The 22,306-nt window shown below is 44.8% G+C and overlaps 1 protein-coding gene across 4 annotated transcripts in view; it reads right to left on the bottom strand.

The window, feature by feature from the left end:
* The window catches only part of C2CD2 (C2 calcium dependent domain containing 2), a 52,893-nt gene that overhangs the window by 20,542 nt on the left and 10,045 nt on the right, over positions 1 to 22,306 (bottom strand). For 3 of the 4 annotated variants that reach the window (XM_066259323.1, XM_066259322.1, XM_066259325.1), the window contains exons 2-4: positions 22,007 to 22,105; positions 6,917 to 7,036; positions 3,659 to 3,763 (exon numbers count right to left, since the gene is read on the bottom strand). In XM_066259323.1, coding sequence (XP_066115420.1) covers positions 3,659 to 3,763; positions 6,917 to 7,036; positions 22,007 to 22,105 — 324 coding nt within the window. Of the gene's footprint in view, positions 1 to 3,658; positions 3,764 to 6,916; positions 7,037 to 12,554; positions 12,660 to 22,006; positions 22,106 to 22,306 lie in introns of those variants that run through there. The other variant, XM_066259326.1, reaches the window with a different exon arrangement.

The raw sequence follows: 22,306 nt of genomic DNA, 5'->3' as shown, positions 1-22,306 counted from the left end.
TGAGAGAGAGGATCCTTTTCACTGATCTCAGAAGTGGTTTTTCTTTCTTAAGTAATATTTGATATTTTTTTGAAATTAGAAAGTATTCAAATAAATGGAAAGACCTGATAAGAATGAAGACAAGCTTTTAGAAGAACAACAAAGCTGGACAAGTTACAAAGCCCAGTGCCAAGATCTATAAAGCTACAAAATTTCATACCCAAGAGAACTGTGTTCATACATTCTAGAATGTTCACAGCATCATGATTCCTAATAGCTCAAAACTGGAAACTACCTAAGTGTCCATCAATAGCTAAATGGATTCATAAATTGTATGGCAGCCACACACAATGAGCACAAACAAGATACAACCACACAAGGCATGAATAAATCTCACAGACATGATGTTGAGTGAAAGGAACCAAACACAGAAAGCACATAATGTATGATTCTGTAAATTACCAAAACAGGCAAAACTAGTCCATGTTGTTTATGGTAGACAAGGTTCTAAGATGACCCCTCAATGAACTGTGCCCTCCCCTTGAGTATATGTATGACCCGACTTGCCTTCAGCCAATGGATATGACAAAGGTGATACAATGTCAGAAATTACATTATATAAGACTTCCTCTTAGCAAACTGGAGAAGAGATTTTTCCTGCTGGCCTTGAAGAAGTCAGCTTCCACATGTGAAGTGGCCACAGGGCAGGGATGTTGATGCTGAGAGTAGCCCCCAGCTGACAGCCAGCAAGAAGCTGGGACCTCAGTCCTACAGTCACAAGGAACCGAGTTTTGCCAACAACCACATGAGCCTGGAAAAGAATCATGAGCTCTAGAAAGATGCAGTTTGACTAAGACCTAATTACAGCCTGCGAGACCCTGAGCAGAAGATCCAGCTAAGCCCTGCCCAGATTGATGGACAAAAGCTATGAGATAATACATGTGTGTTGTTTTACACTGCTAGGTGTGTGGTAATTAATTACAAGCATAGATAACTCAAACACCTTGGAAATCAGGAGCATGGTTCACCCTTGGTGGGGGCTGGAAACAGTGAGTGGTAGTGGACAGAGGAGGTTGTCTAGGGAGCTGTTCCTGCTCTTTTTGTTGAGCTGGGTGCTGAGCACTTGGGAACATCCAGTGTGTGAAAGCTCCAATGAGCTAGACACATATGATAAGTGCATTTTTCGTACAACGTATCTCAATAACAATGTTTAAGTAAGCAGGTTCTATTTTTAAAAATCCCAAATAAAATCGTTGTTTAAATACAAAAGCTTCTGTTTTGAAGTCTTAAAAACTAGCTCTGGCTGTATTCTTGCTAATAGAATGTGTCAGACTCTGTGGGCTGTGCAGGATCCAGGCTCTGTTCCGTGTTTTTGGGAGAGCAGCTGCAGTGGAGTGAGTCTTTGCCAGAGCTTGGTGGTCTCAGCCCCAGTTCTGGCTCTGCTATTGATGACTCCAGGGCCCTCTGGTGCCCCTTGTCACCTCTGGTATAAATGCTTTCACTGTGGGATTCCAGCCCGTCCCCACCCTGCATGGGGGGATGGGACACTCATAGAACTGGATTTCCTCCAGGACTACAGACCTTAAAACCTCTCAGTGTGTGGGGCTGGAAGTGAGTTCAGAAATTGGTCTTCAGCGTCCAAAGAACAACTGGCTGGCCAGGCCTTGTGAGCGCAAACTTACTAGTCCAAGTCTGCCATTTACTGAAAACCTACTCTCTCAACTAATAATAATCAGCATAGTTAATACTTACATCATTCTTAGGGCCTGTCAGGCTTGATTTTACACATTTATATGTTCTAACCAATTTAATCCTCACAATCATTTTAAATATCATTGCCCCTACTTGACAGAGGAGAAAACTGAAGCACAGAAAAGGGAATTAATACGTGTAGAGTCACACAGCTCATGAGTGACAGAGCAGGGAGTCAGACCCAGGTGATTCAGGCTCCAGGGTCTGTACTGATAAGAACAGAAATTCACAGATGCAGACTCACACAGCAGTGGTCTTGCATGTCTGGCGTCTGGCCTCTTTCACCGAGTGTGATGTTTTCAGGGTCAAGCATGTTTCAGCTTCTCGTTTATGCCTGAATGAGATTCCATTATCTGGATGGGCCTCACTTTGTTGGTTTACTTTTACATTTTTAACCTCACAACTTCTCCTCCTTTTACAGATGAGGAAACCAAGGCATGAGCTTTGGGGTAATCAGGTGTCAGAGTCCATTACAACTAAGATCTTCAGAGCAAGTTGACTCAGGAACCTTGCTCCCAAGCTATTCCCTGCCTCCATGCTGTCACATCTACTGGGGGACCCAGCAGCTCTGTAAAGAGGGCACAGGACCCACTGCAGGGGGCCAGCTAATTCTACAGAGTTGCTTCACTGCGGAAGTCATGCTTTTCATGAATACAAGCAGGGTGTGGTGGGGAGCAGGGTATAAACACCATTTGAGTAATAAAGAGAAGTAATGTCCTTTTTGCAAAAAAACACACAGAACAGATAAAAAGTACTGAAGCATGTTACCACTCGCAGGGGAAGAATGGAGGTAAAGGGGACAGGAATGGGGGGGGGGGCAGACTTCTGAGTATAATGTTTCGTGTAATTTTGACTTTTAAACCATGTTGATATTTTGCATATTAAAATACATGCAAACCAGCCCTGGCCGGTTGGCTCAGTGGTAGAGCGTCAGCCTGGCGTGCAGGAGTCCCGGGTTCGATTTCCGGCCAGGGCACACAAGAGAAGTGCCCATCTGCTTCTCCACCCCTCCCCCCCTTCCTCTCTGTCTCTCTCTTCCCCTCCCGCAGCGAGGCTCCATTGGAGCAAAGTTTTCCCAGGCGCTGAGGATGGCTCTGTGGCCTCTGCCTCAGGCGCTAGAATGGCTCTGGTCGCAACAGAGAGACACCCCGGATGGGCAGAGAATCGCCCCCTGGTGGGCATGCTGGGTGGATCCATAAATTGTGTGGCAGCCACACACAATGAGCACAAACAAGATACAACCACACAAGGCATGAATAAATCTCACAGGGAAGGGAAGGGAAGGGAGGGGAGGGGAGGGGAGGGGAGGGGAGGGGAGGGGAGGGGAGGGGAGGGGAGGGGAGGGGAGGGGAGGGGAGGGGAGGGGAGGGGAGGGGAGGGGAGGGAAAAGAAACAGGGTAAAATCACAAGGAAATCTTGTACAAGCCACTGCAAAGGAAGAACATGATAAACTAAGGCTTTGGTATAAATGTTGCATGACCGTTTAAGCATCTGGAAATAGCGACACCAACATGACTAGCATTCCCAGTCCTAGAATCACACCTCCAAATAGCTAAGACCAGGGGAAGCAGGGAGGAGACTGCCTCCAGATTGGAGGCTCATCTCTGCAAACACCAGGGGAGAAAGGAGGTTGCACTTGGAGCTGGCTGGACTCAGCCCAAGCTGTAGGTGAAGCTGCTTCAGGGTGGAAGAGTGGATCTGATGATTAGGTGTGAGAAAACATCAAGGAAAACCAAGGTTTCATTCCTTCAGTGGTTCACTTAACAACTTCCCAGCCCTGTTCCAGCCGCATGGGGGTGGCAAGCAGGTTTCCGGATTCTTAACAGCTGCCTGGTGATTCCGAGTGCAGTCTGGGTGAGAGTGGGCAGCAAACCCATCACGATTTTCAGTAAACAGATGGAGGCATCATGGAAATGTATTGACTGACCTCCCCCGGTGCTCTGGGCTGGATTGTAATGGCCATTTCTGGCACACTGATGAATGACCACCATATCTGAATGTCCTCTCTCTGCTCTTTCATGTGGAGCTCCAGCTTTAAAGAGGAAAAAAAATAGTTATTAGAGGACTACTGTCTCCACCACAGCCACAATATGCATCTGTGGGGGTATGTGCATCTGTGTGTGTTCACCAATTTCCTTAGATAATTGCTTAGCTTCCCCATGCCATACTGAGCACTTTCAGAATGGAGAGGAGGGTTCCCAAACTCCCTCTGGCCCCCTCTGCACTGTAAGTACCTTGCCCCACCCCCACCAGTACTCTGCCCTGCCTCCCCCTACCACCACTGGGCAAGGCCCCTCAGCGTCGGTGGCTAGAGGCCAGATGTCACTGAAACTCTGCAGCCTACTTTAAATTCTCTGTACTCTGCATTTTTCTTCTGAGAGTATCACCAAGAGGTAGAGGAGAAGGAGTAATAGACAGAACCGGGATACTCGAGCCAACCCCAGGCTCACATTGCCCTGAGAGCTGTGCACAGAACACAGTGGCATGCTGGTCCTCTATTGCCTGGGCCACCACACAACCTCCAACCGGATCTTGCCTCTCACAATAGCCCATTCAACCCTCCCCATCCACTGTGGCAGAAAAATGAACCCCAAAGATGTTCATGTCCCAATCTTTGGAACCTGTGAATATGTGACCTTACATGGCAAAAGGGACTTCACAGGTGCAATTAGGATGATGGGGAGGTGACCCTGGGCTATTCTGGTGAGCCTGGTCAAATCATATGAGCCCTTAAAAATGGAAGAAAAGGGCAGAAGAGCATGCCAGAGATGTGCACTTGAGGAAGGAGGACGGAGGACGGAGGCCAGGGGCCCCAGGATGAGGCTGCTTCTAGAAGCTAGGAACTGCCCATGGCTGACAGCCAGCAAGAAGCCGGGCCCTCAGTCCTGCCACCATAAGGAGTTGAATTCTACCAACAACTCGAATGAGCAAGAAAACATTCTGCCGTGGAGCTTCCAGAAAAAAGGGCAGCCCGCTAACCCCTGGATTTTAGCCTGTGTTGGACCTCAGTCTTCCAGAATGGGAACATAAATTTGTGCTGTTTTAAGCTAAGGTTGTGGCCATTTGTTTCCACAGCCAAAGCAAATGAACGCACCAGCCGTTGTTTTTCAGCCAGAGACAAAAATCTCAGCTCTTCACATCCCTGTCCTTCTCCCTACCCCCCAACCACAACCAACGGGAAGGAAAGGATGGTTTCAGCATGCAATTCTGAATACTCAGGACTCTCACCTCATGCTAGCAAGAGGGTATGAGAAATGATGCTGTCCCTGATAACCCTGTAAGAAGCACACTTTAATTTCATTGACACAGGTCCCCAAGTCACCCTCACCAGGCAGAGGAGGGGGTAGCAGCACGCTGAACTGCTGGCCCCTCTGTGCGCCTTTTATCTGGAAAACAACGGAGAAACTGGAGGCCTGCTGCCCTGAGCATTAATAATTTACCCGTCTCTAGTGGCAGCCTCTGCCTGCAGACTAATCGGTAGGCTGCCTTTAAACTGTGCTGAGAGATCAAAGATACAGTTGTGTTACTTGTGTCTGAGCTGCTCGAATGACACATCCAGCCCCTCCCAGAAACTGCATTTGCTCCGTTAGTGTTTGGGGTCCTCGCTGGACTCATTCAGTCCTGAAGTGTGTATCAGATATCATGTAAATGTGTCCCACACTCTGAGGTTATGTTCTAGTCACATAGTCCAAAAAACTGGGGAAAAGATGACGAATTAGCATCTGACAAGCCCATGAGACCAACACTCAACCATTTCAACTTGAAAAGGGAGTGAGGGGGCTAGACTGCAGAAAAAAAAGAAGCTATTTAGGTGGCCAGAAAATCTTGTTCATCCTGCTTATTTAAAACTATATCTTTGTAAGAAAAGTACACGAAGTAGCGTCTGCCCTTGTCATTGAGAATCCTGTATGACTTCAGCTCAGCCCCCAAAATTGGCAGCCAAGCACAAGGACAGAAGAGAGGAAACGCAGGACTAAATTGGCAGTGACCCCTAAAACAGACCCAGAAAGTCACAATCTTTACACACCACTCAACAGGAGCTTCAGGGCACTTCTGCTTAATGTCAGAGATACAGAGTTATGTGACATTTCAGCTACCTAGAAGTTTCCCTAATAAATCTACTATAGTTATGACATGTCTCTCTATATAACTGTTATATATAATTATGAATATTCATATATAATTATATATATTATGAAATAGTTATATATGTCTATTATAGTTATAATGTCTCTTATCTGAAAAATAATGGTTCTGGTCATTTTCTAACTTATAAAAATAACAAGGGGGGGTCTTTTAAAGTTGCCTTGTTTAGAAACTAAAAAGCTGAATGCCCCAGTCTAGCCCCTACGCTGTTTTTCCAAGAGCCAGTCAACTTCCAGGGTCCAGAGCCAATTCTGAAACAGAACCACTCTCTTCACCTCACCTGCCACTTACCTGATCCTACTAGCCGACAACACCCCTGACATGGTGAAGTGCCTTGAAAGATACCATCTCTCCCATTTCTGAAAAATGGGCAACTACTAAATTCATTATATGTACACACATATGTGTATACACATGTGTGTATATATGTATTATGTGTATATATGCATGTATATATACATGTGTGTACATACACCTGTGTGTAGGTATGCATATGTGTATATAAAATATAGGCCTGACCAGGCGGTAGCGCAGTGGATAGAGCATCGGACTGGGATGCAGAGGACCCAGGTTCGAGACCCCGAGGTCGCCAGCTTGAGCGCGGGCTCATCTGGTTTGAGCCAAGCTCACCAGCTTGGACCCAAGGTTGCTGACTCAAGCAAGGGGTTACTCAGTCTGCTGAAGGTCCATGGTCAAGGCACATATGAGAAAGTAATCAATGAACAACTAAGGTGTTGCAACAAAAAACTGATGATTGATGCTTCTCATCTCTCTCCCTTCCTGCCTTCCTGTCTGCTGTCCCTATCTATCCCTCTCTGTCTCTGTAAAAAATAAATAAATAAATAAATAAACACACACACACACACACACACACCTTTTTATTTCCTACAAATATAATATGGAAGGTTACAATTGGGAAATTATGAAACAAATGGCAACTAATTAAAACATGGGTATTCATGGCCCTGTGGCCCCCATGTTTGCCCTACAGGTTTATGAGAACCATCTGCCACGACCTGCACACCCTACCCCACCTCACCTGCAAATGAAGGGGGGTAAGCTGCACGCTGTACTGCTGCTTCCCCATGTCCTCGGGTGAGGCTGGCCCTGCGCTGACCAGGAACTGAATGGTCTTGCCCACCACGTGACAAGACACCACCTGGAGGAGGAACAAGATAACATTAATGGAACTTAGAGAGAAAGAAATAAATCAGCAAGGACAAGAATTTAGAGTTTCAAACTTGGGAAAATACCCAGATTCACATCTTATCTAACACGTAGCAGTCTGAAAATGGGAAAAGATATTGCAAATCTCTTTTTTCTGACAGATTTCTCAAGAGCTAAACTGTTTCTTTCCCAAGTCTAGTTGTTGTGCTCTCTCCACAGGCAAAGGTTTTTATTTCTGTTAATATTGCTTTGTTCCATTCCTCCATACCAGCTGATTTTAAATTTCCCCAGACATTTCTACAATCACAAGTGAAAACCATTAGCCATTGTCTCTCAGTAAGAAATGAGGCTTAAAAAGAAAATAAGTTATAGATGTTACGAGTAAACAAAAAAATAAAATGGTTTTCAAAGCTGTGGGAATAATTCAAAGAGTGCATGAAATATTAAGCAGTTACAAAATTATATAGCCTTAAAAACAGAAGTATCAAATGAGCTCAATTAAGAAGACAAGCAATTACACTGGAATAAACCAGGCCATATTGCTGATATCAATCACAAAGCATTTTAGAGGAGTGATTGTGATAGCTGTTACAGAGAACTAGTCAGTGTCTGCCCTAGAACCCCTGTATAGAAGCAGATCTTCTAGAATGAGAGGTCAGCCATCCTTCCAGCACAATGCCAGCAAGCCATGGGTGGGCTGACCTCCAGGCCAGGTGCCAGGTGTGCACACATTGGGAGGAGGGGCGGTGAGGGAAGATGGAGGGTGGCTAGGAGGTTACCAGTGTATCTGGCCATCGTCGGTCATCAGGAATCTGAGAAAAAAACAGGACAGGATGGACCTCGCAGCCCCCACAGTCCCAAGGGAACTGCTGACCCCTCATTGGAGGATGGCACATGGGAATGAAGAGAAAAAAATTTTAATTCTCTGGTGGGCTCATCAGAATCTAAAATAGCAAATAGAAAAGTTATCAAAATAGCTTTTTGTTGTTGTTGTTTGGGGATCTGCTATTTCACAAAGTTCAGGCTTTTCTTTTTGTGTCCCTAGCTCCTTCCTCCCTCAGTCCAGCATCTTTCTCCTCTGAGCCCACCTGCCCAACAAAAACTGACCTGGCCTGACCAGGCGGTAGTGCAGTGGATAGAGCATTGGACTGGGATGCGGAGGACCCAGGTTTAAGACCCTGAGGTCGCCAGCTTGAGCGCAGGCTCATCTAGTTTGATCAAAGTTCACCAACTTCGACCCAAGGTCGCTGGCTCGAGCAAGGGGTTACTCAGTCTGCTGAAGGCCCGCGGTCAAGGCACATATAAGAAAGCAGTCAATGAACAACTAAGGTGTTGCAACAAAAAACTGATGATTGATGCTTCTCATCTCTCTCTGTTCCTGTCTGTCTGTCCCTATCTATCTCTCTCTCTGACTCTCTGTCTCTGTAAAAAATAAAACAAAACTGACCTGTACTCCAGGGCCCCTGGCAAGGGGTCAATTTCCAATGACCACCATGAAATACCTCCATGGCATAGAGCTAGAAGAAGAAAATCTTGCCTATTTTCAATACGGGCAGAAAATTGCCCAACCCTTACTTTCCCCCCATCCTTGTAAGGTCGCTCTTAGAAGACTACGGTAATTTGCTAATTAGTTACAGTATCTTCCACATGTTATTGCATCTCAGGGTTCATAAGAGGTTGGAACAAGAACATATTTGTCTAAGTAATGCCACTTATTCGTTTTAAAAATAAATGCTCTAAAAACAACCCTTTCAGGAGGAACAGTCTGATGCCAGATAAGTGACATGCAAAACTGACATGACATGGAGAAAATTCACTGTCCCTCCTCTCTGCAGCCCAGGGCTGTTTTCTGTGTCATGTTAAAAAGAAAAAAAAAAGATAAACAAACAAAAAGAACAGCCAATTGTCTAGTTTAGTTCTGTTATTTCTTTGGGATCTTCTATACTCAGCGAGTGAGAATTTTACCGGGAAAAATAACAACTTTCTTAGTTGATACATGAGTAGGTCAGGTCCTGAATTTAAGCCAAATCAATAAGCAAACAAAACCCCAAACAAAGAGAAGTTAAAAGACATTAACATTTCTGGAATGTAAGACTCCGAAGATTACAATAACCACTTAAGTCACATCAAGGAGGTAAGAGCAGCCATTAGGAGACATCTACAGCTCCAAATGTCTTTCCATAAACTGTCTGGAGGATCTTCCCAGCCCGACAGCTTCCTGACTCTTTAGATCAGTGTTTCCCAACGTGGGGCCCACACCCCACAGGGGGGCAATTCCATAGTTAAGGGGGGCAATTTGAAAATGGACTCGACTCGACTTTAACTCTTTCGCCCCGGGCCATTTAAATGCAATGCTAGATATTGGTGCCAAATTTAACAAAAAATGCAATTCTTAAATAATTGCGGTAAATAATTATTAAGTATAATTTCATTTGACGAGACCAAAACATCAACTGGGTGATTGGCGTCGTCAAGTAAACTTCGTCCTTGGTTCACCACGGAGCGTGCCGTCTGCCACGGGGAACCCCGGACGTTTTAAAAACTCGCTAAACAACGCAGTTATTCTCACCTAATTGGCCCATCGCAACTTCTGTAGTGTTTCACATCATTCAGTTGGTGTTAATTTGAAATAAGTGTCAGTCAAAACTGTTGTAAAAGCTCGTTGATTTAGCCTGACCAGGTGGTGGCGCAGTGGATAGAGCGTCAGACTAGGATGCGGAAGGACCCAGGTTCGAGACCCCGAGGTTGCCAGCTTGAGCGCAGGCTCATCTGGTTTGAGCAAAGCCCACCAGCTTGGACCCAAGGTCGCTGGCTCCAGCAGGGGGTTACTCAGTCTGCTGAAGGCCCGCAGTCAAGGCACATGTGAGAAAGCAATCAATGAACAACTAAGAAGTCGCAACGCGCAACGAGAAACTGATGATTGATGCTTCTCATCTCTCTCCGTTCCTGTCTGTCTGTCCCTGTCTATCTCTGCCTCTGTAAAAAAAAAAAAAAAAAGCTTATTGATTTAATAAATATACATATATATATTGTATAGATATAATTGGTAAGTATTTGATTTTATTTTTATCAATATTAAACTCTTTATTAAGTACTTCTTGCATTGGGGCTAGAAAGCAATAATATTTTATAAATATTATTGGGGCTATAGTAGTGCATGCACGACAATTTTAATTTTAGAAGCATAACTTTCCAGAAAATTTTGTCAAGTGGAAAAATATAGATACCTTTTGATTTGCAGTGGTAGTGTAGTAAATGTGTTATATACATTTAAATAAATATGAATTTTTAGTATATGTTTACTCTATGTCACATTAAATATATTTTAACACATATTTTAATGTCAGCATTTCTTAAAACGGTTCTTGAAAAAGATGACAAAGATGTAAAAGCTATGCCACTCAGTAACAATACTGTTAGCAGAAGAATAGACAAAATGAGTGAGGATATTGAAAAACAACTTATTGAAAAGCTGAAAACAAGAAAATTCTCCTTGCAAATGGATGAATCAACTTTGAGAGACAGTGAGGCAGTATTGATAACTTACGTAAGATATATTGATAAAGGACATTTTGCTGAAGAAATGTTGTTCTGTAAAAGATTAGAAAGCACCACTACCTCCAAAGATATATATAATAAGCTAAAAAACTACTTAGATGTCAATGATATACCAATGAAAAATAGAACATCTTGTGCTGCAGATGGTGCTCCCAATATGATGGGCAAGAAAAATGGCTGCTTAAAATTGATGAAAGATGCGAATCCAGAAATGATTCTTGTGAGTTGTGTTATTCATAGGGAAAACTTGGTAGCTAAAAACATCTCGCCTGTTCTGAATGAAGAATTACATACAGTAATAAACTGTGTTAATGCTATTAAAGCTAGTGGCAAATGTGAGCGTCTTTTCAAGCTATTTTGTGAAGAACAAAATGAAGACCATGTGAGACTTTTACTTCATACTGAAGTAAGATGGCTATCTAAAGGAAACTGTTTGAAAAGATTTATGGAACTGTTTGATACTCTGGGTGATTTTTTAAGCAACAAACCTGAAATGAAGTATCTGTTAACAATAGATGGTAAAGCATTTGTGAGTTATTTAGCCAATATCTTTGAAAAACTAAATATATTAAATAAGCAACTTCAAGGAATAAAACTCTTGTCAATGCAAAAGCAAAGATATTTGGTTTCATTACCAATATTGAGTTATGTCAGAAACATATTAACAACAAAAACTTTAAACAGTTTCATTGGCTCCAAAAATGTGAAGTAACTGATACTGCTTTACTTGTTATTGTCAATCATTTGAATATTCTATCGGCTGATTTAAAAGAAAGATTTTCTGATTTAAAACAAATTGATTTCCCAACATGGATGATGCAGCCAAAGTTAGTGGATTTGTCTGATCTATCAACTATGCAGTATCAAGAAGAACTCGCAGAATTGCAAAATGATGGGTCAGTTAAAGCTTTATTTAATATCAAAGGAGCGATGGCATGGCTTTGTGAGGAAACAGAAATCAAATACCCAAATTCAACCAAATGTGCAAGAAAACTATTGCTACCGTTTCCATCTTCATTTTTAGCTGAATGTGGATTTAGTGCTATAAATGATTTACTGGTAAAAAAAAAAAAGAAATCGGCTGGATATAACACAATGTGGAGACTTGAGACTAAAGCTAACCAAATTGGAACCTAATATAAAATCTCTGTGCAGCAAGCATCAAGCGCAAAGATCACACTAAATTAAAATAATAAATTAATATAGAAAAATCTGTATTAAAATTATTTGGAATTTAAATTTCTGTTTTTCATTATATGTTTTGAAATTTTACTTACTGTGTTTTGTTAACAATTTCATAGTGATTTCTTCCTAGAACCTATCATTTATGTTTATTAAGTGAACAAATCAATTTTTTAATGTTAAAATTTATGTATGTTACATAGGGGGGACATAAAAATTTTAGAAAGGTTAAGGTGGGGCATGGCACAAAAAAGGTTGGGAAACACTGCTTTAGATACAACCAAGTCCCACAGACCAACCCTTTCTTGGCCTTTCTCCAGTGTCCATCTGAAAATGCTAATTAAAACAATAATCTGGCCCTGGCCGGTTGGCTCAGCGGTAGAGCGTCGGCCTAGTGTGCGGAGGACCCGGGTTCGATTCCCGGCCAGGGCACACAGGAGAAGCGCCCATTTGCTTCTCCACCCCTCCGCCGCACTTTCCTCTCTGTCTCTCTCTTCCCCTCCCGCAGCCAAGGCTCCATTGGAGCAAAGATGGCCCGGGCGCTGGGGATGGCTCTGTGGCCTCTGCCTCAGGCGCTAGAGTGGCTCTGGTCGCAATATGGCGACGCCCAGGATGGGCAGAGCATCGCCCCCTGGTGGGCAGAGCTTCGCCCCATGGTGGGCGTGCCGGGTGGATCCCGGTCGGGCGCATGCGGGAGTCTGTCTGACTGTCTCTCCCTGTTTCCAGCTTCAGAAAATGAAAAAAAAAAAATAATAATAATCTGATCCTACCTTAACACTGCAAAATGGCCAAAACAAAATGCGACCACTGTTCCCATGAGGCCAGTTGGAGGGACGATTAGGGCCACATCCTTTCCAGGCCAGACGCTGCCCCTGCTACTCTGAGAATAGTAATGGACCGTTTGTCAAATGGATGAGAACAAAATGGAAAGCTTTTAAACATAAGTAATCTTCTTTTAGTGCATTAAGGTGTTAGCTACAATGGGGATTAAATCCCTCAGCCTAGGAGAACAGTGGCAACACCACGCCACCCCAGTGGGTTCCCCTCTTAGAAGCAGAGACAGGATCACCTGGTTCAAAATCCCAGCTAGTTAGCTTTCCTAAGTGGCCAGGATGTCCAAGGTTGACAGCTCCGAAAATATCAATGAACAGATAGAAGCCCTGATCTTGACCTCTGAGACTCCTGGCCCCAAATACACTGTGTTTATGATAGGGGTAACTCAAGAGCTAAAATTTAAGCTTGAGTAATGGTGGCTGTGGTTATGGTCAGTGGGCATTAATGGTTAACACAAGTAAAAGCTTTGCTCCAAGAACGGACACCTGAACATCTGTGAGCAAGCCACCTTAGTGCCCCAGGGGACTGCAGGCAAAGCCTTTGTGTTCCAAGGACAGAACTCTTGCTATGATCCAATTAACTTTGACTATGATCTGATTAACTCTCCCTTGAAATCCCAAAAGCCTCACCTGCCCTTTTCTTCCCTTTATAAGAAGGTTGGCCGGGGAAAGGGGTTTGAGATAATTTGGGAATGTAGCCCACATCTTCCCAGACTGCTGGCCATCTGAATAAAGCACCCATAAAGATTCAACCTCTGTCTCAGAATTGGTGACAGGCGGCACAAACTCCATTATGTTTTCTGGTTTCATGGGAACTCCTTCAGAAGCTTCCATGTTAGTTCCTCAGAAAGCCCCAACAACATGCAAAAGAAGGCTGAGCTGGTGTGTTCCTGATGAATCCCCTTCCTCTGTACATATGAGAGTGTTTCACAGAGGGTGGGCTGCAAGTGGTGAGGGTCCTGACAGTAGGCGTCTTGAACTCAAGAAACATGTTGACATAGTAACATCCAAACCTATAGAGAATTTGTACAAAAATGTTGTCGAGCCAAACAGAGGCTACACCTGGAAGCAAGATCTCAACAGACAGAGATCAATGCTTTCTGGAATGGCTGCTTGCCCCCTCCTTTATGCGTTGGAAAGTAAGAAGGGACCATAAGGAAGATTCATGGAAGGTGGGACTGGATTATAGGAGAGTTAAGATTATGTGCTCCCTTGACGGTGGTCACACATTAGAAGGAATGGTCTGAAAAGAGGCATTTCAAAGATGTGTTAACCTAGACACACAGAAACAATGGAGATGGCTTGCTGAGGCAAAGATAAGCCTTTTACTAATGAAGGTATATACCTGGGGTATGACTACCCACCACAACCTGTCCTGTTTGGAGTTTATGATCACACTGGTTACTTTTCTATAGAATCTTTTTTTTTTTTGGTCCATAGCATCTGGTCAGATAGATCAAGGTCAGGGCATCACTAGTCCAGTCCCAGGATCAATAGTGAAGGTACCATCAGACTGTCATGCATCATGACCTGCATGACAGACTCCAGCTTCAAGCCCTAAATACTCACAGACCTATACAAATAGGTCTTGTCCCTTAAATACCCACAGACCTATACAAATAGATCTTATCTTGAAACTGTGTTCCTTTGTTTAAAACTAGGCCAAAGAACTCCAGGCCTGGCACTCCCAAGTTTTGCTATTGCTTACCAACCAGAAAGTCCCCTAAAGTCTTCACACCCCATTGTACTCTCTCTGCTTTTCCTTTCAATTAAGCCTCCTGTACAGCTGCCTCAGCTCCTTCTCTTAGAACACTCTGGAGAACTGGCAACAATTTAATTACTTTGCCTTCAAAAGAACTAGGAACAGTGCCGAGAAAAAACGCATCCATAAAGGTTTATGTCACTGAATATTTTTCACTTGAATCATCCTTTGTAACATCCTGAGAACAGAACTCTAAAATAAAATGGAAGGAAAGATCCTTCACTAATCATTCGGAGTTCCCAATCAGATTTCATTCCCGACTGCAATCTAGCCTGGGCTTTGTAAGGATCCCTAAAATAGCGTGGACTTGATTTAAAATATTGTTTCTATTCTGAAACAGAGGCTCAGTTTTAAAGGTAATATCCATTAGGGCTAAACACTATCAGAACATCTATCAAGTTAATCCTACTTGCCCACTCATTCACAATATGTGGCCGAAGGTGGGTTTTTGTACACAACTCTCCCAGTGGACGGAGAGAACAAATGCTAGAAACAAGAGGGAAGCCCAGGGAACATTGGGTCCACGTTCAAGGGGCATGCCTCTCTTGTTGGGACACTTTAAAATGAACAAAGCTTTCAGTAACATTACACTTCCACAAGGTGTACACTTTTTACACAATCTCACTGCACATTCTTTAACTTCAAAATCTGTAAACGTGAAGTTCTCTTTCACTGACTCTGTGCATGAAGAAACACATGCAAGAAATTTCCTTTAAGATGAAGGGCAAAGAATTGGGTCTTTTCCAGGCTGTGTATGAGCGCTCTCGTCGGGGGCCAGGTCACCCTGCTACACCCTTCCCCTAACACCATGCTCTGTGTTCAACACACAAACAAAACCACGGCTTGGCTGTGGGTCCTCTTCCCTTGTCTTCTCCAGGGGAAGTCAGACTACGCTCGACAGCTACTGAGCCCAGAATTCCATACACTGTAACCCACGCAAACAGGTGGCCCTCCCAGGAGTAATCTCTACCTACCCTCGGAAAGACTTAGTTCAAAACAATTTCACAACCTGTTAGTATTTTAGCATAAATTCCAGGTTAATGGAGTACATGGAATTTCAAGTCAGGCAAAGCAAAAAACAAAACAAAAAACAACTGAGGCTCATGGACATAGATAAAAGTGAAGTGGCTACCAGAGGGTTGGGGTGGAGAGGAGGGGAGTAAAGCGGGACAAAAAAACAAACAAACAAAGAAAAACAGAAGAGGTTAACTAAGCATTCTCCTTGCAACTAGAAAGACAAACATGAACAATTATGAACCAGGGTAACTCTGCAAACCAAGGGACCCACTGAAGTCTGGAAAGAGCAGAGGAGACCCCAGAAGCTCACAATATAGAAATGCATAACAGGCAGCCTTAGAAAGAACCATTAAGGAAGGAAAACTCAGGCCCCCACCTCTCGTCCCTGAGGAGGAAGAAACAAGAAGAATGCAAGGGAAGAGAGCCTGCAGGGGCAACTGAGTCAGCCAGTTATAGATTAACTACTTCATATAGTTCTCTGAAAGGGTAACTGGGGCCACTTGCTACACAAAGCAAGGAAGATAGAACTTATCTGAAAATCCCTTCCCCTTTTCTTTTCTCAAAAGCTTTTAAGAAACAATGTTTACATACCTTAATTTTAAAATTCCAACAGTTATCCTCTGAACCCACCTAAACTCACCCTCCCATCCTGGAGTCATGAGAGTGACATATACCTCTAGACAAAGGGATCACGAGCCCCTTGCATGAAAACCTGTATTCTGTAAAGGTATATAACCTGTAAGAAAATCAACTTGGAGAGCACGTGTTTTGCCGCCTCTTTTGGGGTCATGCTGCTCCACCAGCTAAATAAATTCTACTTCCTTTATCAAGTTGTCTGGGCATTTTTGTCCTCCTTTGATTCCTGCAATACCATATGCACACAATATAGGATACATACCCAGCACCTGCCATGGGGTTCCCTGACCTACAATGCAGAACGATTTTGGGGAAACCCCAGGCAGTCGTCCAATTCTGTATTGTTCTGGCTTTATGGAAGAAAAGGCTGGTTAGTGCCTTTCAATTCTCTTTTCTCATCCTCAACATCTCTTTCCTGGTGAGGGTAGGAGTGAGGGCTTAAGTGAAATTATACTAAAAACACAAAAATAATAGTAATGATGCTGTTTACAGTGTGCAGCGATTGGAGTTCCTTTCTGGAGGGGCAACTGGGGTTCAAATCCAACCTCTGCTACTTAGTAGCTCTTAGTCACCTTGGGCAAGCTACTTAGACTCTCTCTGCCTTAGTTTTCTCCACTGTAGAGTGGGTGTGATACTTGTTCGGGCAGAGGAGTGTTGGAACACAGCAAGAATGAACACGAGCCCATCGCCCAGGGCTGGTCACACCTGATAGCATCAGGAATGACGACATGGCAGGCGTCATGCTGGGTACCACATGGGCTGGCAGCCTCACATTCCTGCCAGGGAGGAATTAATACTTTACACACATGGCACCTGCGGCTCAGGAGGGAAGGAAGCACCCCAAACAAGCCCAGACCCAACCGTACCCCTCACTTCACAGCTGGGCCCCCATGCTGGCTGGGTCATTACGTTGACCTAAAACTGTAACCCCCAGTTGATCATTAATTAGAAGTCTCTATTTATTTACAAATGGTGCTGAAATCAAAGAGACTGAATGCTTTTCACAGGACACCAGGCCTCACACCAAGAAAAGTCAATGACCCTGCCAATCTCTAAAAATTGCTCCCAGCATGTTAACTGGCAAGCTTTCCAAATAAATGCTACATTCAGAGAGACATTCAGCCTGCTTCCTAAACAAAAAAAAGTGCATGGCTAGCCCAGCAAAGCACCTATCACTGCACAAGCCCGGAAGCCCGTTTCACATATGAGGCGTTTCCAGGCTGTGCTGGTAGACCTCCCACCTGCACAGAGTTGCAAGTGGGACTTGAGAGCCCAGTAAAGTGGCTCAGGAGCCCCGGGACAGGCTGGGAGGGGCTGTTGCTGCATCATGAGGAGGAAGAGCTGGCTCATGGGCCACCAGCAATATTGAAATAAAGGTCTCTTTTTTTCTGGGTCACACATTCTAGAGTGAGCCTCTCCCAGGACGTGAGGCAAGAGCACAGAGGTAGAATCTCGCTGCATTAAGAGCATAATTACAGTCTGGGAAACAGATGAAGACTCAGGGTTTGCGGAGACTGGACAGCAGGCAGAGCGAGCCCCTTGAGGGGAGATGAAAGGTGATAGTTCCCTGCTGCACCCCAGGGGGAGGGGATGCCTCTCCACCCAGCCCACGCTGGCCACCAGAGCCAGGGGGGAGGGGGCTGGGCAGAGTGTGTGCTGCACACAGGAGCCCTGGTGACAGGATGCTTGAGGCTTTCTTTGGGAAAATGTCACAGCCCCTGCAGAGCAGCTGCTTGTGTTAAGTAAATATTTGATCTTTGTCCCCAGTTTCTGGCACAGTTGCTAAAACTCTTGGACTCTCCCAAGTGATGAGGTGTGTTTTGTGTGCTAGTGGCTTCAGGTGGGCCATCACCAGTGATACCTTGACAGGGCTAGAGAGTTCATACTTGTTCATACTTTCAGCCTCCTCCCAACCTCCTGGGAGGGGAGAGGGGCTGGAGATTAAATTCAACCCCAGTGGCCATTGATTTTAATCAACCCAGCCTATGTCATGGAACCTCTATATGATCCCCTCGTGCTGGGGAGGGCAGTGCCCATAGAGATGGAAGCCCTGCCCCTCACCTCGCCCCAGAGCCTCTTCCGCATGGCTGTTCTTGAGTTGTGTCCTGTGTTACAAACTGATAACAATAAGTAAACGGCTTTCCTGAGTTCTGTGAGCTGTTCTAGCAAATTATCAAACCTGAGAAGAGGTAGATGGTTTAGCCAGTTGATCAGACTATAGATGGTCCTGACTTGAAATTCGTGTTGGACATGGGGACAGTCTCCAGGGGCAGAGCCCTTACCCTGTGGGTCCTGCACCAGTCAGTACTCAAATCGAACTAAATTTCTAAACACCCAACTGGTGTCCAGAAAGTTGGAGAATGGGTTGTTGCGTAGAAGAAAACGCCACATATTTGGTGTCCAAAGTGTTGTGACTGCAGTTCAGGCTGCCCCGATTATGCCACAGCTCTAAGTGTGGGCTCCGCACCTCCCACAGTTCCTGCAGGATGACAGCTCTAAGCAAGACCCCACTCTGTGCAGGACACTGAGGCAGGCTTGCTGGTGAACCAGATGTCTGAAAAGGCAATGACTTTGGCATGTGGGATCTTCAGGGGTTGCAGGAGAAAGACCAAGTGGAGGGTAGCCAGAGAGCAGAGCAGGCCAGATTCTGTTCCTGGGGGGCCCGTGAGGAGACTCAAGAACAGACACACCAGGAAGATGCTCCCAAAGGCAGACCAGAGCTCCTATTCTCAGCTAAGTGATCAAAGACATGACTATTCATTAGACACCGTGGGTCCAGGCAGGCCTGTCTCTGTCACTAGCTCAAACGCCATCCACACGAACTGTGTTGCGGCTGAGTTAGAGAGACAAGAGAGCTACACTCTGATACTGTGGAGAGAATTTAGGAAGGGGAGAGCAATGTCCTTGAAATCACACACTTGTAGTTATTTTACAACATCTGTGTGTGAGCCTCTGGTTCTGTCAGCTTGTTCCTTCTCAAGAATTATGCTGAGAGAAGGCATGATGATGAGTACAGAGGACTCAATTTAAGTGTGGGATCCTTGGGTTAGGGGGTATAGGTTAGGCCCTAAAAGGAGACAGAGGCCAGCACTGTCAGCGTCCTGCCTGACAGGCAGCTCGAGAACACTCCTTCTTGTGTGCTTACTTTCGTTTAATGCACGGATGTTTAAAAAAAAACCCACCACAGACACACTACAAGAGAAACTGACTAGCCTGGCTCAAGCCCTTTGCAAAAGGACACCATGTGAGGTGCCATGGTCGACCAGGATGCTCGTCCCAGAGCGGAAAAGGCCACATACAGGATCCAAGCACCCAATGAGTCCTACTCTCAAATTCCCAGGAGCCAGGCAGATAGTGGCAGGGTGTCCCCACTGGTGGGCATGCACAGGCCCCGGGCTGCCAGGCATTACTGCGACACACTCCACCACCACACCCACTTTCCCATACTGTGCAGAGCCCCAAGGGCCTGTCCATCCAACTGGCCGGCCAGCTTGTCCGAAGGGGACAGCACTGGCCACGGCATGACCAGGCAATGACAAGCTCTCATTTCCTCATCTGGCTGAGGAAATGTAAAAGTCAAGAGCCTGAAGATGCCTGTAAAACAAAACAGTACTATGTGCGCCCTCTCCCACCCGCCTGCAGTGAAAGCCTCTGTGGGCACCCTGTGGTCAGCAGTCAGCAGTCCCAGCCTGGGGGACCTGAGGGAGCAGGGCTCGGGGCAGACTTTAAAAAAGGAAAGTTTCTACACTTCTAAATTGTTTTCAACTCTTTAATGAGCATGCACTAGTTCTGTAATTGCATTGAAACAAACATACTTGAACCCTCCCCTTTTTTCTAGTACTAACAAGAACAGCAAGAATGGTCAACTGCTGCTTCCAGAGCCAGCTCCCTCCTCTACACCTCCTGGCCGGCCCGGAGCACTGTTTCTCTCCTAATTGGGACAGTGGCAGAAAATACCAAACAGAAACTGCCCACCACAAAAGGACTCAGTCCCTATGTGCCTGTGATAAAAGGGGCACTCAATGCACTGGGAGGTACTGCTCACACAGGGGCCTCAGTAGGGTCTGCGCCTTACGCCCCCATTTGTGAAACTTGGGCACTAGACCCCATGCTTGCCCGGCCCCTCCCAGCGCTACAGGCTGTGCTGGTCAGAGCATCCCGTGCTGTTGCCGCTGGTTCCTCCTGTCACCCAGGATCTTCCAGAGACTACCCCACCCTCGTTCCAGGATTAGGTAGCTATGTGACTCTCTTGGCAAGGGGATGGGAAAGAGGCTTGCCTGTGTTGCTGGGCAGCGTGAGGTGGAACAGCTCTTTGGGGACCAGTTCTAAAGAACGTGGTTGAGCTGAAAGGTACACGCCTACACTGTTGGCAATTCCTTGTCTTCCCTTGACACAGTCCTGTGCTGGTGCCTGAGAGGTTAGGATATTAACATTCAAGTTCACTACAGCTTTATTACACTTGTGAACAAGAGAGAATAACCTAATAATCCATCAATAGAGGATGGAGAAAGAAGCTCTGGTCCATCCAGAACTCTGAACTGTAGTTGAAGCAAATGAATAGATTTGCTCTACATTTGCAATACATACATTGATCTGGATGACTCTCAAAACTGCCATGTCCTATAAAGGGAAAGCTTGCTATAAAATTGTACATACAGAAGAATAAACTCTAGCTGAGCCAGGGTGGGGGGTGATGTCAGGGCTGGCCATGCTGTGCTTCTTGACCTGGGGTTACAAAGCACAAAGATGTCCCTTCCTCACCGTCTGCTACACAGTATGCTTTTAACTGAATAATAAAATGTAGAAAGACACAAGGGAAGCCTTGTATTTAAGAGAAAGTTTTTTAGTCTGATTGGTGGTGGTGCAGTAGTAGATAGAGCATTGACCTGGAACACTTGAGGTCCCCAATTCAAATCTGGAGGTCACCAGCTTGAGCATGTGCTCATCAGCTTGAGTGCAGGGTTGCTGGCTTGAGCACGGGATCATCAATATGATCTCAAGGTCACTGGCTTGAGTCCAAAATTGCTGGATTAAAGCCTAAGGTTGCTGGCTTGAGCCCATGGTCACTGGCTTGAGCAAGGAGTCACTGGCTTGGCTTGAGTCTCCCAGGTCAAGGCATGTACGAGAAGCAATCAACAAGCAACTAAAGTGAAGCCACTATGAGTTGATGCTTCTCACTCTCTCTCCTCTCTCTCTTTCTTTTCTCTCAAAATCAATTGAAAAAAGGTTTAAATTATTTTTAAAAAGAGAAAGTTATTTAATATGTTTTATAGATACTTTCCATTTAAAAAACCATTAAAATTATGGTATTTGACCAGTCTAACAAGTAATTTCAGTTTGTGAATGGTTCATAACTGTAAAATGACTCTACATAGAGCATAATATATACATAAATATACATACATATAAATGTATATATTTGATTGAAATAATTCACATATCATATAATCCATCTAAACTATCGAATTAAATGTTTTAAAAATGTACTCCACAGAGTTATATAAACCATCCCTACCATCACTTTCAGAACATTAATTACATTGCCTCCCAAAGAAACCACACCCGCACAAGCCATCACCATTTCCCCTTAAACACGACCCCTACCCAGCCCTGGCAACCACTAATCTATTTTCTGTCTCTACTTATCTATCCATTCTGGATATTTCGTATCGACAGAATCCTAAAACATGTGGCCCTTTGTGTCTGGCTTCTTCCAGCTGAGGATAATATCTTCAAGGCTCATCCATGTTGTAGCATGTGTCAGAATTTCATTCCTTTTAAGGCTGACTAATGTTCTATTGCATCAATATACCACATTTTATGTATCCTTTCACCAGCTGATGGAGCAGATATTTTTTTATTATAAAATGTCAGCATTTTCAATAATACTAAGAAGAGTAAGCCACCCCCACCAACTTCAAATTTGCTTCTTCAGTAAGGAAAGGCCCACCACAGGCCACCACAGCCAGCTCACCTTCTCCCGGGCTGACTTGGCCGCACTTGAGACCCGCTGCACGGCCAGCTCCAGGGGCTGCTGCTGCAGGTCCTCCTCGAAGGAAAGGGACAGCGGGCCCTGGAACAGAAGAGCACAGTGAGGAGACGCATGCACAGCAGCAATGCCTGCTTTGTAGAGAAGATTATGTACTTGCTATAAAGCTCTGCAAACCTAAGGAAATGTAATATGGCTTCTTTTAGTTAACCCTGTGCTTCTAAGCAGCAGTAATGGTCAAATATCAGTAGGTGCATGCACCAGTGAACCAGCTCAGGCTGGACT

The sequence above is a fragment of the Saccopteryx bilineata genome, chromosome 2 (assembly GCF_036850765.1).
Source record: "Saccopteryx bilineata isolate mSacBil1 chromosome 2, mSacBil1_pri_phased_curated, whole genome shotgun sequence".
Lineage (NCBI taxonomy): Eukaryota > Metazoa > Chordata > Mammalia > Chiroptera > Emballonuridae > Saccopteryx > Saccopteryx bilineata.
Note: the sequence above shows the minus strand (reverse complement) of the source record. Positions and strands in the feature narration are given on the sequence as shown.